This window comes from Onychostoma macrolepis, chromosome 18 (assembly GCF_012432095.1).
Source record: "Onychostoma macrolepis isolate SWU-2019 chromosome 18, ASM1243209v1, whole genome shotgun sequence".
NCBI classification, from domain to species: Eukaryota; Metazoa; Chordata; class Actinopteri; order Cypriniformes; family Cyprinidae; genus Onychostoma; species Onychostoma macrolepis.
This window is the reverse complement of record NC_081172.1, coordinates 18,740,655-18,758,356: the sequence shown is the minus strand read 5'-3', so window position 1 is coordinate 18,758,356 and position 17,702 is coordinate 18,740,655. Positions and strand designations below refer to the sequence as shown.

The window sequence follows — 17,702 nt, the reverse complement described above, 5'->3', positions numbered from 1 at the left end:
TGTTCTGTAAATTAACATCGAGCAAACCCAAATTCAATATCTAGGAATATACTGCCATCTAGAGGGAAATCTACCTGTCTAATTGTCTGATCTATCTACAATATTATATGTAAAATGGGAGCCTAATTTTACCATTAGTCAACAGTTGTATGAGCTCATCAGTAATGCAATGGCAGCCAAGACTAAAACAAGTGACACATTTAAGTTGCCATTCATCAAACTATAAATTAAATATAAAAGGTCTCTCCTGATTTCCTGGGAGATCCACTTGGCACCAAGGTGTTTTTTTTTTTTAAGCAACACCCACACAGTCTTTATAAATATCTAGCTGGCCCTCATGTGGGTAGAAGGAGATAGATAGAGATGTGGATCACTCTTAAAATGTGCTTATATCTGTCCTTTAACTGTATCTCAGCTTCAGTCCTTAGTTCAGGCATCTGTCAGCTCCAGGGACACTTCAAGTTGAACGGGATGTTCCAGGATGGAGATCTTATAATTGGAGGCCTGTTTGAAGTTCATTTCCTCACAGTGTTCCCAGAGCTGAGCTTCAGAAAAGAGCCAGAACCTCCATACTGTGAGCAGTGAGTCAATGCCAATGACACCTATAAAAGATCAAATGAAGAAAACTAAATTAAAAAGTTGTTTGACTTTTGTAATTAACAATTTATTTTCTTTTTTCTTTTTTTTTTTTTTTAGTCATTCGCTTAGTTGCTTCATTTAGAGCAGCTTTTTGGCAGACAGCTGCATCAAAATCAGTTTCTGTAAATTCAATTAAGAGTATATAATTTACCTAAGGAGGATCTCTTCAAAAAAAAAAAAAAAAAACAACAACAACAAAAAAAAACTATAACGTCATATATTTTCTTGATTTTTTATAGGTTTGATATGGCAAGTTTCCAGCAGGCTCAAACTATGGTCTTTGCAATAGATGAGATCAATAAGAATCCAAACCTGCTTCCTAACATCACTCTTGGTTACTATCTTTATGACAACTGTGTAAAGTTGGGAGTGGCATTCAGAGCTGCCACAGCTCTGGTTAGTGGGACAGAGGAGTCCTTCTCCAATGTAAACTGTGCCGGCCCACCACCAGTAATTGCTGTTGTGGGGGATCCTGGATCTACTCACTCAATTGCAATCTCCAGTGTACTGGGGCTGTTTAGAGTGCCTATGGTAAGTGTGAATATAAACTTTTCAAGATTAATAATAATAACTGTAAAGCGTGTATTGATACAGTGTTGTTATTGTTTGATTTTAAATTTAATTTTAATATGTAAAACTTTAAAGACTGCATAAACTATTTATTTCTCAACTGTATGTGTGAGAAATCTCATAATGCACAGAAAAGTTATTTGTTCATCTGTGCCTCTTCTATAAGGTTAGCTACTTTGCAACCTGCTCCTGTTTGAGTGACAGGAAAAAGTACCCCTCTTTCTTCAGAACGATCCCTAGTGATGCTTTCCAAGTGCGGGCAATGGTTCAGATCTTAAAGCATTTTGGATGGACCTGGGTTGGTCTGCTCTACAGTGATGACGACTACGGCATCCATGCCTCTCAGTCATTCCACCAAGATGTGCAGCTATTTGGAGGGTGTGTTGACTTTTCTGAAATGCTACCTCGTGATAATAACCGTAGAGATATTCACAATATATTGGCAGTGATTCAGGCCTCTACAGCAAGAGTGGTGGTGGTGTTCTCCACAGAAGCCTACTTGTTACCATTGATGGATGAGGTGGCAATGCAAAATGTAATAGGCAGGCAGTGGATTGCAAGTGAAGCTTGGGCCACCTCACCGGTCTTTCACACTCAGCGTCTCCTGCCCTTTCTGGGGGGCACACTGGGCATTGCTATCAGGCGTGGAGAGATCCAGGGACTTCGTAAGTTCCTGTATTACCTTCGTCCTGACAGCAATCCAAGGAACAATATGGTAAGAATCTTCTGGGAGAACATGTTTGGGTGCAATTTTGAGACTGGAGGCAGAAAAACAGAGGTAGAGGGGGAAAGAAAGGTGTGTACAGGGAAAGAAGATCTGAGCAGCACAGACACACCATACACTGATGTATCAGAGCTGAGGGCCTCTTATAATGCATATAAAGCAGTTTATGCCCTGGCACATGCACTTCATGACCTGATGCAGTGTGAGGAGGGGAGAGGACCATTCTGTGGGAACAGCTGTGCTGATATATTCAACCTTCAGCCCTGGCAGGTACAGAAAAAATAAATAAATTCTACATGTTTATTCACAATATAGAAATAGATATCACACCTGTCCTGTCTGTAACCTGTATAGGTAGTCTATTACCTACAGAAAGTGAACTTCACCACAAGTTTTGGGGATCGTGTGTCATTTGATGATAATGGAGATGCTCTGGCCATATATGATGTGATGAACTGGCAGCCAAATTCAGATGGTGCGATAAGGGTCAGCACAGTTGGTGTGGTGAATGAAGGGGCTACAGAAGGGAGGGTGCTCACACTGGATGAGGATGCAATATTCTGGAACTTTGAAAACAAAAAAGTAAATAATATTTTAATTTAATCCTTTCAAAACTACGGTTATATTATATCATATATTCATACTTGATTTGGTTATTATGAAGTCTTATATGCACTGAATCAACACACACACACACACACACACACACAGGTTTCCATAGGGACATTATATAGACCTAATTATTTTTATACTATGCAGCTGCACTATTTATCGCCTAAACGTAACCCTACCCTTAAACCTACCCCTCACAAAAGCCCATAAGCTGTTTTCCTCATAGGAAACAAAAAAATGTCACCACAAGGTCAAAACTTAATGGTATTACAATCCTTGTGGACACACACACACTACTAATAAGAATGACAACAGATGTTGTACCCCTTAGCCCCCACGTTCTGTGTGCAGTGAGAGCTGCCCCCCTGGCACCAGAACAGCCAGGAAAAAAGGCCTTCCTATCTGCTGTTTTGACTGCCTGCCATGTGGAGATGGAGAGATTTCTAATTCAACAGGTAGAAATTTATTCCAAAATTTTAATATAACATGAAAGAGAATTTTCTCTTAAACTTTGTTTTATCACAGATGCTATTGAGTGCACACCATGTCCAGATGAGTTCTGGTCCAATCCAAATAAAGATCAGTGTGTCCCAAAAGAAATAGAGTTTCTATCCTATGAGGAACCTCTGGGCATCTCTCTGACCACTGCTTCCCTACTCGGCTCATTCTTCTGTGCTCTTGTGATGGTCATCTTCTCTCTTCATCGTAACACTCCTGTTGTACGCGCCAACAATTCAGAGCTTAGCTTCCTGCTGCTGTTGTCACTCAAACTGTGTTTTCTGTGTGTGCTGCTGTTCATTGGCCAGCCGCAGTTATGGACGTGTCAGTTAAGACATGCTGCATTTGGCATAAGCTTTGTCTTGTGCGTCTCCAGCATCCTGGTCAAGACTATGGTGGTAATAGCCGTGTTTAAGTCATCCCGGCCTGAAGGTAAAAATGCAATGAAATGGTTTGGAGCAGCTCAACAAAGAGGCACAGTCATGGCACTAACTGCCCTCCAGGTTGTGATTTGCACAGTCTGGTTAACTACTGCATCCCCAACACCCTATAAAAACAGTCAGTATATTACCTCTAAAATAGTATATGAATGTGCTGTTGGTTCAGTGGCTGGTTTTTCTATGCTTCTGGGATACATCGGCCTCCTGGCAGCAGTAAGCTTCCTGATAGCCTTCCTGGCAAGAAACCTTCCAGATAATTTTAATGAAGCTAAATTCATTACATTCAGTATGCTGATCTTCTGTACTGTGTGGATTGCATTTGTTCCAGCATATGTGAGCTCACCAGGGAAATATGCAGTGACTGTGGAGATTTTTGCCATTTTAGCTTCTAGTTTTGGATTACTAGTGGCCATTTTTGCCCCAAAGTGCTACATCATTCTTTTACATCCAGAGAGAAACACTAAAAAAGCCATAATGGGAAGAGCCACTCAAAAGAAATAGCTTGACAACATGACATTTTCACAAATAAAAATAAATAAACCTGTGAACTCTGATAATTATATTTTAGTCTTCAATCTGTATCTTCTGCTTGTATAAATATTTACAAGCCTATTTATTGCCCATTTTGTATATATGATTGTTTAGCAATATATGCCTATTATTTAGCATTATGTATTTATCAGAAATAAATAAGAAGGTTCCTTCTGGCAATTACCTCAAGTTGTACTCACTGCAGAATGAAATGACTTCCAGCTCCACCTCTCTGGATCTAATGGGGTGGAGGGATAGAGTTGTGGGTAGGGTTAGGGTGTGGTTGGATATTCTATAAGGCATAAATTACATTCAGCTACATGTAATCCACATATTTGCTCTGCAGTGGTGATCTTGCTTTTCATTGGCCACATTTAGACCCCAAAATTTTTGTGATCTGATTGCTCAAACCATATTTGTAGATACTCAAAAAAGTATGTGACTACATTTTCCGTGTAAACACTAATACTTCCTAGACAGCATCAAATAATCTACTCACCTATCTCTGCCAAAACAGGCCTTTAGCAGTGAAATGGTTTCGTAAAGATTTTTTTTCATTATCCACAACTACTACAACTCAGAGTTTCCCAATCCCAGTCCTCGCAAAAACAGACATGGGAGAGACTACAACGCTAAGAGAAACATGTAAAATATGCATGGGGGTGGGGGGTTAGGGGGACTAGAATTGGGAGCCGCTGTTTTAGAACACACAATAAAAGAAAATATAAAAAAAACCCTGTTGGTTACAGGTATCGCTTGTGAGTTAGTGAAGCTTTTACGCCAAAAGGGGCAGTTAGGGCCATGGCTGTGCCTCATGGGCAGCACGCCAAAATATACAGTAGCACTCGCACTTTTGTGTCCCAAGTTCAAGTCCTGGCTTGTGGACCTTTCCTAATCAACAACCCCCCACCACCACCACCAGCTCTCTCTCTCTTTGCCACTTTTCTTTTTAGCAAGATTCTACACCAGGCATCCTCAAATCTGGCCTACTCCTGCAGAATTTCTCTAACCCTAATCAAACACACCTGAGCATGCTAATCAGATTCTTCAGCCCTATTTGGACGGGACTAGTTTTACAGGGGGTCGTTAGAGAAATGTATATTTCACAGACGTACTTGGTGATTTTAATCCTGTCCGAATCTGCCATGTCTGTGTTTTTCTCACACAACCTCTGTAATAATTCCAGAGCAAATTACCTACTGTTTTTCAGCAAACTCAGTGATCCTCTGAGAAAACTAATCCAGTCCGAATGCGAATGTCTGTGATTTCCAGTGATATTTTTTTTCACAACGCGTTTCCTTGTGTGTTTTGGCCAACATGAATTACCGTAGTAGCTCTTACCGCACGCACGTTTGATATATTTGCAAAAAAACAATAACAATAATAAAATCAAGAGCCAGATCACGTTAACTGTTAAGACAGGCAATTGTAATATCAGCGTCAGGTAAAATTACTCACATTCATTTCTGCACTCAATTACATAATGTTTTAATTACATATGTAGGCCAACCTTTATGGAAATTACATAAAGGTTTACTACAAATAAATAACTAAAGTAAAACTATAGTAACCACTAAAGTTTTGCTATACTAGCCATATAGATTCACCATGGTATTTGTAGTAAAACTGATTAAGGCTACTAATGGTAATCAATCCGAATGACTATACGCAATGCACGCATACAGAGCGTGTGATCTCTGAAACGCCCTGATGTACAAAACAGCCCCTCCCACCTCTGTAATAAACACGCAGATGTTAGTCTCGTCCGAATTGGTACGTGAAAATTGCAGACGTCAGGTGATAAGAATCGAAACTCAAATGTAGTTTAGAAAACTAGAATAGGGCTTTCAAGATCATTAGAAAATCACAGGTAGGTGAGTTTGATCAGGGTTGGAGCTAAACTCTGCAGCAGATTGGCTCTCCAGGGAAAGATTTGAGGAATCCTGCTCTTCACTGTCTAATCAAAAATGGCAAAAAACAAACAAACAAATCTTTAAAAACTAGTTTTTATTTTAATAAAATTGTCATGTATAACTTAATAAATAATTAATATAATTAAATGTTTTGAGGCCATTTTTGTTTACTGTTTTACAATAATTACATTTCTAACTGTTAAATCTGGGACCTGAAGCAATACAGTATCACAGCATCCTACTGGTAGAATGTGATAGAGTGGAAATATATAACAAAGTGTTAAAGTGTAAGCAACAAAAGTGTATGAGTGTCATCTAGAGGACATTTTGAGAAAGACATTGAAAATATGTTGTCTCAATAAGTCAAGCTCTGTGAGAAAGTACAACAACATCTTTATAAGCTATTTTATTTCTGTTGAGGAAGAATTCATTTTACCTTAGTTCATGAGTTCATTTTATGTCACCCTATAGCAAATATTATGCTATTATTATACAACATTATATGACATCAATGTGTATAGTGCTTATAAGCAAGCAGACACCAACCAAGTGAACATAAAGTACATGGACCAAACACAGAAAATTGTGTGTGTCAAACGCACTCACCTTAAATATCCTCAACCACAACTAGCTGAGATTTAGCAGATTGGTTGGTTTGAATTGTCATTACCAAAACAGGTTGCAAATTTCAAGCAGAACTGTCCAATTTCTGTGCTACTACCGTCACCAGATGGATTCACAGAAATACGTTTTCACACTTTTCTGTGAAATCAACCTAAGATCATTTACATATATGTGACTATACATATTAAGATAGTAAGTCAAATATTCTAACATTAAAAATACACATTTCATCTGAAACCTAACTACAACTAATTTAAAATAAATTACGCTAATTAAAGAAAAGGATAATTGAGGGAATAAAATAAAGACACCTTCATTTCCAGGCATGGGCACTTGGCACCGCCTGCTCTCTAAAAGTAACACCCCCACAACCTTCATCATAAATTAGTGAGAAGAACAAGTGAGTGGGTCATAAAATAAGAGAGATGTGGACCACTCTAATCATCTGCCTGTATCTTTCCTTTAAATTTATTTCTGCAGCTTCAATCCTCCGATCAGGTACCTGTCAGCTTCAGGGACGCTTCAGGCTGAATGGAATGTACCAGGCTGGAGATGTCATACTCGGAGGCCTGTTTGAGGTTCACTTCCTCACAGTGTTTCCAGAGCTGAGCTTCAGAACAGAGCCGAAGCCACCATACTGTGAGCAGTGAGTCTAGAGTGGATAAGTATAGCTATACAAGGATATACAAGCTATACAATGTTTATTGATAATGTGAATTTGCTCAAATTATGTTTCACTTATTGTTTTGTATTACCTTTTTAGAATTGTTAAATATCAACATTTATTCTACTTTTTCTTAGATTTGATATGGCAAGTTTCCAGCAGGCACAAACCATGGTTTTTGCTATAGATGAGATCAATAAGAATCCAAACCTGCTGCCTAACATCACTCTTGGTTACCATCTTTATGACAACTGTGTCATGCTAGGAATGGCATTCCGGGCTGCCTTATCACTGGTTAGTGGAACAGAGGAGTCCTTCTCTAACCTCAACTGCACTGGCCCTCCTCCAGTGATTGGGATTGTTGGGGATTCAAATTCCACTCCTTCTATAGCAATTTCCAGTGTTCTTGGGCTATTTCGAGTACCTATAGTAAGATTAAATGAAATTACTAATACATTGTATTTACATTTTCTGTACTTTTCAGTACGTTTCTGTAAACTAATTTTCATTAGGAGCAGAATCTTTCTATTGCTTAAAATTATGTTTGTATGTAAATAATAGTTCTGCAGCTCTGTCTTTCTTTTTCTTGCTCTTTGTCTCTCCTGTTGCTTTTACCTTATTAGGTTAGCTACTTTGCCACCTGTTCCTGTTTGAGTAACAGAAAAAAATACCCCTCTTTCTTCAGAACAATCCCCAGTGATACTTTCCAAGTGAGGGCAATGATCAAGATTTTAAAACATTTTGGATGGACCTGGGTTGGTCTTGTCTACAGTGATGATGACTATGGCAATCACGCTGCTCAAGCCTTCCTCCAGGATGTGCAGGTGTTTGGAGGGTGTGTTGCTTTTTCTGAAATCTTGCCTCTAGATAACAAACACAAAGATATTCAGCATACAGTGGGAGTGATACAAGCCTCTACAGCGAGAGTGGTGGTGGTGTTCTCCACTTCAACATATCTGTTGCCTTTGATGGATGAAGTGGTATTGCAGAATGTAACAGACAGACAATGGATTGCAAGTGAAGCCTGGGCTACTTCACCTGTATTTCACACTCAGCGTCTTTTGCCCTTCCTAGGGGGCACACTGGGCATTGCCATTAGGCGTGGAGAGATCCAAGGACTTCATGAATTTCTACTACATCTCCGTCCTAATGATGATCAGAGAAACAATATGGTGAGAATATTCTGGGAGAACATGTTTAAGTGCAGATTTAACATTGGAGGAAGAGGAGAAAAAATGTGTTCAGGGCAAGAGGATCTGAGCAACACAGATACAGCATACACTGATGTTTCAGAGCTGAGGGCCTCATATAATGTGTATAAAACAGTTTATGCCCTGGCACATGCGCTCCATGACCTGATGCAGTGTGAGGAGGGGAGAGGACCATTCAGTGGGAACAGTTGTGCAGATATAACTAACTTACAGCCCTGGCAAGTAAGGCACAAATATATAGTGCAGTTTTAAATCACATAAAAGAAAGAACTACTGTATACACAAAATTAAAATAAGTAGCACAACATATAACATCTATCCTGTCTACAAACTGTACAGCTGGTTCACTACCTACAGAAAGTGAACTTCACCACAAGTTTTGGGGATCTTGTGTCATTTGATGAGAATGGAGATGCTCTGGCAATCTATGATGTTATGAACTGGCAGCCGAGCTCTGATGGGTCAATCAATGTCCGCACAGTTGGTGTGGTAGATGAAGGGGCGGCAACAGGAAAGGTGCTCACACTGGATGAGGAAGCATTATACTGGAACTTTGAGACAAAAAAAGTAATTAACATTACATGAATCATCTTTTTTGCAGATACATAGTCTAAATACTAGTCAAAGACAAATGAGAATAAATTAATGGAAAGACCAAGCTTGTTATCATGTAAAACAGATGACAAATACATGACAGATGATGCCTCTTTCAGCCCCCACGGTCTGTGTGCAGTGAGAGCTGCTCCCCAGGAACCAGACAAGCCAGGAGGAAGGGCCTTCCTCTCTGCTGCTTTGACTGCTTGCCATGTGCCGATGGAGAAATTTCGAATACAACCGGTGATGACATTACTGACAGTAAAATGATAATAATAATAATAATAATAATAATAATTTCCTATTCTAACAAATGTCATTTGAATTATTTCCTCTCTCGTGTGCTTTCTCTCTCTTCTTCTTCTTTTTTTGCCCCTTCAATTTATGTCTCTCTCACAGATGCTAATGAGTGTACAATATGTCCAGATGATTTCTGGTCCAATCCAGATAAAGACAGGTGTGTTCCTAAAGAAGAAGAGTTTTTATCATATGAGGATCCTCTGGGCATCTCTCTGACCACTGCCTCTTTGCTTGGCACCTGCTTCTGTGCTCTTGTGATGGCCATCTTTGCTCATCACCGTAACACTCCCATAGTACGCGCCAACAATTCAGAACTCAGCTTCCTGTTGCTGTTATCACTCAAACTGTGTTTTTTGTGTGTGCTGCTGTTCATTGGCCGGCCACAGTTGTGGACGTGTCAGTTAAGACATGCTGTGTTTGGCATAAGCTTTGTCCTATGCATCTCCAGCATCCTGGTCAAGACTATGGTGGTAATAGCTGTATTCAATTCATCTCGACCAGAGGGTAAAGTTGCGATGAAATGGTTTGGGACAGCACAGCAAAGAAGCACAGTTATGGTCTTAACAGCCCTCCAGGTGGCAATATGCATTGTCTGGCTATCAAATGCTTCTCCAACACCCCATAAAAATAGCCAGTATGTCAGCTCCAAAATAGTATATGAATGTGCCATTGGTTCAGTGGCTGGGTTTGCAGTGCTTCTGGGCTACATTGGCTTCCTAGCAGCAGTAAGTTTCCTGTTAGCTTTCCTGGCAAGGAACCTTCCAGATCATTTTAATGAAGCAAAGTTCATCACTTTTAGCATGTTGATCTTCTGCGTTGTGTGGATTGCATTTGTTCCAGCATATGTGAGCTCACCAGGGAAATATGCAGTGGCCGTGGAGATATTTGCCATCCTAGCTTCTAGTTTTGGATTACTGGTGGCTATATTTGCTCCAAAGTGCTACATCATCCTTTTACATCCAGAGAAAAACACTAAAAAAAACATAATGGGAAGAGAAACACAAAATAAGTAGTTCTACATTACTGTGATATAAAATTGCGAATTCTAATTTGACTGACTCTCATCGTTTTGATTTTCATCTTCATAAACAAATAAGCAAAACCTTTTGCAATGTCTACTGTTTTGTAGTAGATCTTTACTTATTAACATATAATTTATCAATAAAAAAGGTTATTTGTCAATAGTGTAGCTGCAACGCTGGTGAACTCAGAAATGAGGGAGAGTAGGAATCATGTATAGTGAGATTGTTAACACAATAAAAATACAACACCAGACTAGGGGCCTGTTCTTCGTACGTTGCTAACTCAGTTAGCTGGATTTGATTGTTGCCGATTTCACTTGATCTTGGATCGTTTGGTTCTTCAAAGCTGATCCCGGAGTTGCTGTCATAGTAACAGGTCCATAAGTTTAAACCTGCTCAGGAGCAGGCTTATTTAACGTAAACAGGATTAGATTGCATCTTTTTAAACAGAATTGATACTTAAAATATGTCCCAACCACTGCTACTTTATTACAAGATTATCCTACTGATCCAGGGACAATAATTTAAAATAATAATAATTTAAAAATGTATTTAAAAATAATATAATAATGTTGTGTAGTCTATAATATAGACACAGACGGTTTTACTCTCTGAAAGATTTATTCGCCATAAAACATTTACTTCATAATTGTATTAGAGTCTTACACACATGCTATTCAGATAATGTAGAGCTGTGCTTTAATTTGAGTGGTGACAGATATTATGGGAGTGGCTTGATGGAGCGCAGGAGACGCAGATAACTTGATCTTGACCCTTAAGAAACTTTAATTAATGCTGTTACGTAACAAATTCGTTTCAAAGATAAAATTAATTGAATTGTTAATTACTACATCGAAATGAAAATGTAAAGCCTGTACAAGAAATTGTGAATATAAATAATTGGGAATCATGTAAAAAAAATTAAATAAATGAAATGTGCACTGTTTTTATTTTATCTATTCTAACATTTATGTAGTTTCCTTACAAAGTTTTTCGTCCGGTGTCTTTTTTTAATTATATGATGACATTATCGATACATCTGCCCTTTTAAACCAACCCATGAACACACAATTATCTCAGATAGCTCAATCCAGCCATGATAATCATCAACAACAGGTGCGTTCGAAGAACCAAATTAGCCAGATCATGATTAGCGCGATGATATCATCTTGGATGTGTCATTTGATCTCGGATGTAATAAGCAACATACAAAGAACGGGCCCCAGGACAATAACAGAAAACCAAGGAACATGACTGAGGACATCAACAATACAACCATTCATGGACAAGATTTGACAAAGAACACATGAAACCCTGGGGTTTAAATATACAAAAGGTAATTGGCAAAGAAAACACGCCTGGGAACAATCAGAGAACTAATCAGCCAGAAAAATATAAATTGACTATGAAATGGGGCACCAGATAGGAAGACAGGTAATGTGTCACAGCAGTGATGTATGAAGCACTGCTTATACAGAAGACAATAAGCTGTCTCAAGCACTGAGTCTTTAAGCAACAAAGTATTAAAGCAATAAAGGTAAATGGAATGCAACACTTAAACCCACAAGGGGTAATCAATGTACAGTGAAAAGGCAAAAATCGGATTGCTTGACATATTTTGGCACAGCTAAATCTAGAATAAATGTGATAAAGAAAGCATTACATTTACCTTTCTCATACATGTTGACACATTGTTACAACACTAGTTTTATGTTTTAAAACAAATTATTTAAAAAACTATTTGTATTTCTTGAAAATTGTTGCTTCAATTAATGTTTTGCAAGATAGAACCTTATAATTCCAAGCGGAAAATGACTTTTTAGAATTAGAAGGTTCTATCTGCATTTGACCTGTTCCAAAAATCCCCATTTAAAAATTTGAGAGGATTTTGATATTGTACATTTAGAATACATTTAGAGTCTCTGTCATTTTCATGTAGGAAAGAGACTTGTTCCCCATATCATTTTTGCTATATGGAATGCAAAAACTTTGAAGCTCAATATCTCAAAACCACTCAGAATGCAGATAGAACCTTATAATTCCAAGGCGACAAAATATCTCTGAAGTATATTCCCATTCATATTCACAATTTTGAGCACTCCAGGGTGATTACGAACATGAAATTATCCAGCCATGGCTTCCTGTTTCACATAAATATAAATAGGAGGGAAAACAAAGCCCAAGTTACCTTAATCATCCATCACAATAAGAAAAAAAAAAACCCAAAGAATATATTTCTGATGTGCAGCAAAAGATAATTGAGCTTCACAAATTAGTGAAGTGGCTTTAAGAAAAGAGCTAGAGCAGTGAAAATTCCCATTTCCACCATCAGGGCAATAATTAAGTATTCCCAATCAACATAAAATGTTGCGAAACTGCCTGGAAGAGGACGTGTGTCTATATCGTCCTAATGCACGGTGAGAAGGAGAGTTTGAGTGGCTAAAGACTCTCCGAGGACCACAGCTGGAGAATTGCAGAAAATAGTTGAGTCTCGGGGGCAGAAAACCTTACAAAAAATTGTCAAACAGCACCTACATCACCACATGTTGTTTGGGAGGGTTTCAAGAAAAATTATCCTAGCTCATCCAAAAACAAACTCCAGCATAATCAGTTATCAGACACAACTGGAACTTCAAATGGGACTGGCTTCTATGGTCAGATGAAATTAAAAAAATGAGCTTTTTAGCAGCAAACACAAGATGGGTTTGGTGAACACAGGGATAAAAAGTACCCCATGTGTACAATGAAATATACTGCTGTATTTTTGATGTTGTGGGCCTATATTTCTGCTGGAGGTCCTGGGCATCTTGTTTAGATACATGGCATCATGGATTCTATCAAATACCAACAGATAATAAATCAATAAGTGACTGATAAGTGACCGTACAATAATCCAAACACAAACCTCAAAAACAACACAAAAATGGGTCACTGAGCACAAAACCAAGCTTCTGCTATGGCCATTCCAGTCTTCGGACCTGAACCCTATTGCAAATGAGTGGGGTGAACTGAGGAGAAGAAGCACCAACATGGAGCTGGGAATCTAAAGGGTCTGGAGTGATTCTGGATGAAGGAGCGGTCTCTGATCTCTTGTCAGGTGTTTTCTAACCCTTTATCAGGCATTATAGGAGAAAATTTAGAACTGTTAAACTAGCAAATGGAGATTTCAAAAAGTATTGAATAAAAGGGTGACATTAATTGTGGCCTATGTGTATTAGAGAAAAACATTTATTTCATAATGATATTTCCCCCATTTTAAATTCTTATTATCCAATGAAAGGTTAGATTTTTGTGATTTTTTTAAAATAAAAGATCAAAAGGATTAACAATGCAGATTAATTTTCACAGCCTTATATGATCATTTTTACCGAGGGTGCCGATAGTTTTGGCCATGACTGTATACACACACGCACATACACATATATACATACAGTACATATATACACATATACAGTATATGCACAGTGTTGGGAAGGTTACTTTGGAAATGTATTACAAATATTACAGATTTGTATTACAGATTAAAAGTTACCCTGTCTAAAATGTAATAAGTAGTGTAACTATTTCAATTACTTTATTAAAGTAATGTAACTGATTACATTTTATTACTTTTCAAAATTTTAGATGATTAAATATCAACTGTTAATCATTTTAAAACATGTAAAGCAGGCAGGGTTAATCTTACAGTAGTATTCAACAGTGATTACTGTCACTTTCGAAATCCTTCATGTCTTGAATGAAGATTATAATAATTTAATTTTAAAACACAGCCACCACAAAATCATAATTACTTTGAGATCATTCTGAGGTTAAATACAGATTTAAAACATTTAATAGCTATGATACTGATTTTGAAATCAAATCTTTGCATAGTTATGACAGGAAACATTGGCATCCAACAATGGCTGAAAAAAAAAAAAAAAAACTGTTAATCTTAAAAAATAAAGCATATACATAAACCCGAATAGGAAATCGAATTATCGAATAAGCATGTGTCCTATTCTGTGTCCTAAACTCCTGAAACATTGGTGTCTCATTTTATGAAAGAAATAAATTACATTTGTATGTGGGTGTGGGTGTGTGTAAAAAATAAAAATAAAAAATAAATAAAAATCAGATGTAACCCTCTTTTGTAATCGTTAACATTTTCATAAGTAACTGTAATTTAATTAAACATTTTTTTCTCAATAACTGTAAGATTACAATTACATTTATTTTGTAATTAAATTATGTAATTTAGTTACATGTAACTAGTTACCTCCCAACACTGTGTGTGTGTGTGTGTGTGTATATATATATATACAGGTCCGTAGCCAGCTTATTGAAAGGGGGGGTTCTTTTTTTTTTTCAAAAAGTGGACCTTTTTGCAGTTTTTCTCCTTCTTTTGTATTTAATTATGAGGTTCAAATACTTCATTTTGGTGACCTTTTATGCACAAATTTGTGCTGGATTAGCTTGTCTGCTGGTATCTTAACGAGCAGGCTTTTTGATGCACCTAAAATATTTACTGCATTGTTGTCAAATTGCTTCCTCATGTAACACCTTTGTCAGTCCATACACAGTTCATAAATTTAAAGACCACACTAACAACAGAATAGATTTAATGAACTTTACTGAAATATTAATAATAATTCTTCTCATCATCATTTCTTGACTCTCTGTCAATGCCTCTTTGCTTGTTGCTGTATTTGTCTTGACACTTATGGATTTAGTACACTGGTCAGTTCCAGTCTTCTTGGGTGCAATTTGGAGAATATGTTCACAGCTTCATCCAGGATCATTAACGCTACAGACATAACAGTCTCACAGGGTTTATCACTTCATTTGTACTGACACTTCACACAATTGCTAGCAATGTGGTAAATCATGGTAAATCACGCTAGAAACATGGTAAATCATAGTAAATAATACTACAGACCTGCAAACTCAAAAGTGCTGAAAAAGGTGACATGTTTACGAAGTAATTTGTTGTAGGGGTGTCTGGGGCATTGTCCCCCATGAGACTATGTTTATGATTTTAACCAAATTAAGCATTTTGGTGCATTCTGACAAGAAACATTTTGCTTCAATACATTTATTTAAAAAATAAATAAAAAGAAAACATTTATTGACACAATTTGATTCAATATTGATTAAGTTGTGGCCTATCAAGAGATTTTTATTTTTTTTATTTTTGCCTATCACTACCAGAGGAGTGGAGTCCAGAGGCGGCAGATGGTAGATGACTGACCAAGGTGGAGCCAGAGGGATGAGGGAGCCTGGTGGAGCCATTGAAATGACGGGCCATGGTGGAGACGAGGGAGCTAGAAGCCAAGGCAGCGCCAATGGATCGAAGGACCGAGGTGGAATCCAGAACTCGGAGGCTGGAGGCAGAGACAGGGGATGCTCACGCCTAGGCGGAGCTGGAGTCTGGAAGTCCCGAGGCGGATCAGAGCGCCCAAATGGTGCTGACTGAGGGTGAGCTGAGGAACTGACAGGCACCAGCAGAGATAGGGCTGAGGAACTGGCTAGTTTTAGAGGTTTGAGAGGGAGGCTGGGTGAGAGCTTAGGAATCACAGGGAGCTTAGGAGATGCAAGAGAGCTGGACGGAACCAGCGGAGACCCAGGAGACGCAGAAGAGCTGGACAGAACCAGTGAAGACTCAGGAGACGTAGGGGACAATGGAGGTTTAGGGGAACTGGGAACAACCTCTCTAAACCAGTTAAACAAGTCCTCTTGAAAAATGTCCATTAGTTCCACAAAATAGCTTCCAGAGGCCAGTTGTAGCTCACCTTCAGCATGAGTGTGGGCGGGGCAAAAAATGCATGGACAAGTAGTTATCAATGATTGGTTTGTTTGAGTTACCAGTGATTATCTGAGTTATTTTGCAGTTCATCTAAATAAAAATAAGTTAATAAAATGTCTATTATTTCATCAGAACTTTTTTCTTAACTATAACTACCATCGAAGTAAAGACCATAATTGGTAATTTCTAAAAGAGATAGTTCCCCCAAAAATGAGAATTCCCTGTTAATATACAGGTGCATCTCAATAAATTAGAACGTTGTGGGAAAGTTCATTTATTTCAGTAATTCAACTCAAATTGTGAAACTTGTGTATTAAATAAATTCAATGCACACAGACTGAAGTAGTTTAAGTCTTTGGTTCTTTTAATTGTGATGATTTTGACTCACATTTAACAAAAACTCACCAATTCACAATCTCAACAAACTAGAATATGGTGACATGCCAATCAGCTAATCAACTCAAAACACCTGCAAAGGTTTCCTGAGCCTTAAAAATGGTCTCTCAGTTTGGTTCACTAGGTTACACAATCATGGGGAAGACTGCTGATCTGACAGTTGTCCATAAGACAATCATTGACACCCTTCACAAGGTGGGTAAGCCACAAACATTCATTGCCAAAGAAGCTGGCTGTTCACAGAGTGCTGTATCCAAGCATGTTAACAGAAAGTTGAGTGGAAGGGAAAAGTCTGGAAGAAAAAGATGCACAACCAACCGAGATAACCGCAGCCTTATGAGGATTGTCAAGCAAAATCGATTCAAGAATTTGGGTGAACTTCACAAGGAATGGACTGAGGCTGGGGTCAAGGCATCAAGAGCCACCACACACAGACGTGTCAAAGAATTTGGCTACAGTTGTCGTATTCCTCTTGTTAAGCCACTCCTGAACCACAGACAACGTCAGAGGCGTCTTACCTGGGCTAAGGAGAAGAAGAACTGGACTGTTGCCCAGTGGTCCAAAGTCCTCTTTTCAGATGAGAGCAAGTTTTGTATTTCATTTGGAAACCAAGGTCCTAGAGTCTGGAGGAAGGGTGGAGAAGCTCATAGCCCAAGTTGCTTGAAGTCCAGTGTTAAGTTTCCACAGTCTGTGATGATTTGGGGTGCAAAGTCATCTGCTGGTGTTGGTCCATTGTGTTTTTTGAAAACCAAAGTCACTGCACCCGTTTACCAAGAAATTTTGGAGCACTTCATGCTTCCTTCTGCTGACCAGTTTTTTAAAGATGCTGATTTCATTTTCCAGCAGGATTTGGCACCTGCCCACACTGCCAAAAGCATCAAAAGTTGGTTAAATGACCATGGTGTTAGTGTGCTTGACTGGCCAGCAAACTCACCAGACCTGAACCCCATAGAGAATCTACCAAGTATTGAGTACATATACAGTAAATTAGCATACTTTCCAGAAGGCCAACAATTCACTAAAAATGTTTTTTTTTTTTTTTTGGTCTTATGAAGCATTCTAATTTGTTGAGATGGTTGGTTTTTGTTAAATGTGAGCCAAAATCATCACAATTAAAAGAACCAAGAGTTAAACTACTTCAGTCTGTGTGCATTGAATTTATTTAATACACAAGTTTCA

General features: G+C 38.2%; 2 protein-coding genes across 2 annotated transcripts; both read left to right on the top strand.

Annotated features, from left to right (window-relative positions):
• Window positions 1-363: 363 nt before the first annotated feature.
• LOC131524456 (extracellular calcium-sensing receptor-like) lies at window positions 364-3,984 on the top strand. Its single transcript, XM_058751593.1, has 6 exons — window positions 364-581; window positions 879-1,170; window positions 1,376-2,203; window positions 2,288-2,515; window positions 2,877-3,000; window positions 3,071-3,984. Exons 1-6 carry the CDS (start codon window positions 364-366, stop codon window positions 3,982-3,984), a joined length of 2,604 nt encoding a protein of 867 aa, XP_058607576.1.
• Window positions 3,985-6,976: 2,992 nt separating this feature from the next.
• LOC131524508 (extracellular calcium-sensing receptor-like) lies at window positions 6,977-10,333 on the top strand. Its single transcript, XM_058751652.1, has 6 exons — window positions 6,977-7,197; window positions 7,353-7,644; window positions 7,839-8,648; window positions 8,766-8,993; window positions 9,140-9,263; window positions 9,420-10,333. Exons 1-6 carry the CDS (start codon window positions 6,977-6,979, stop codon window positions 10,331-10,333), a joined length of 2,589 nt encoding a protein of 862 aa, XP_058607635.1.
• The last annotated feature ends 7,369 nt before the right edge of the window (window positions 10,334-17,702 follow it).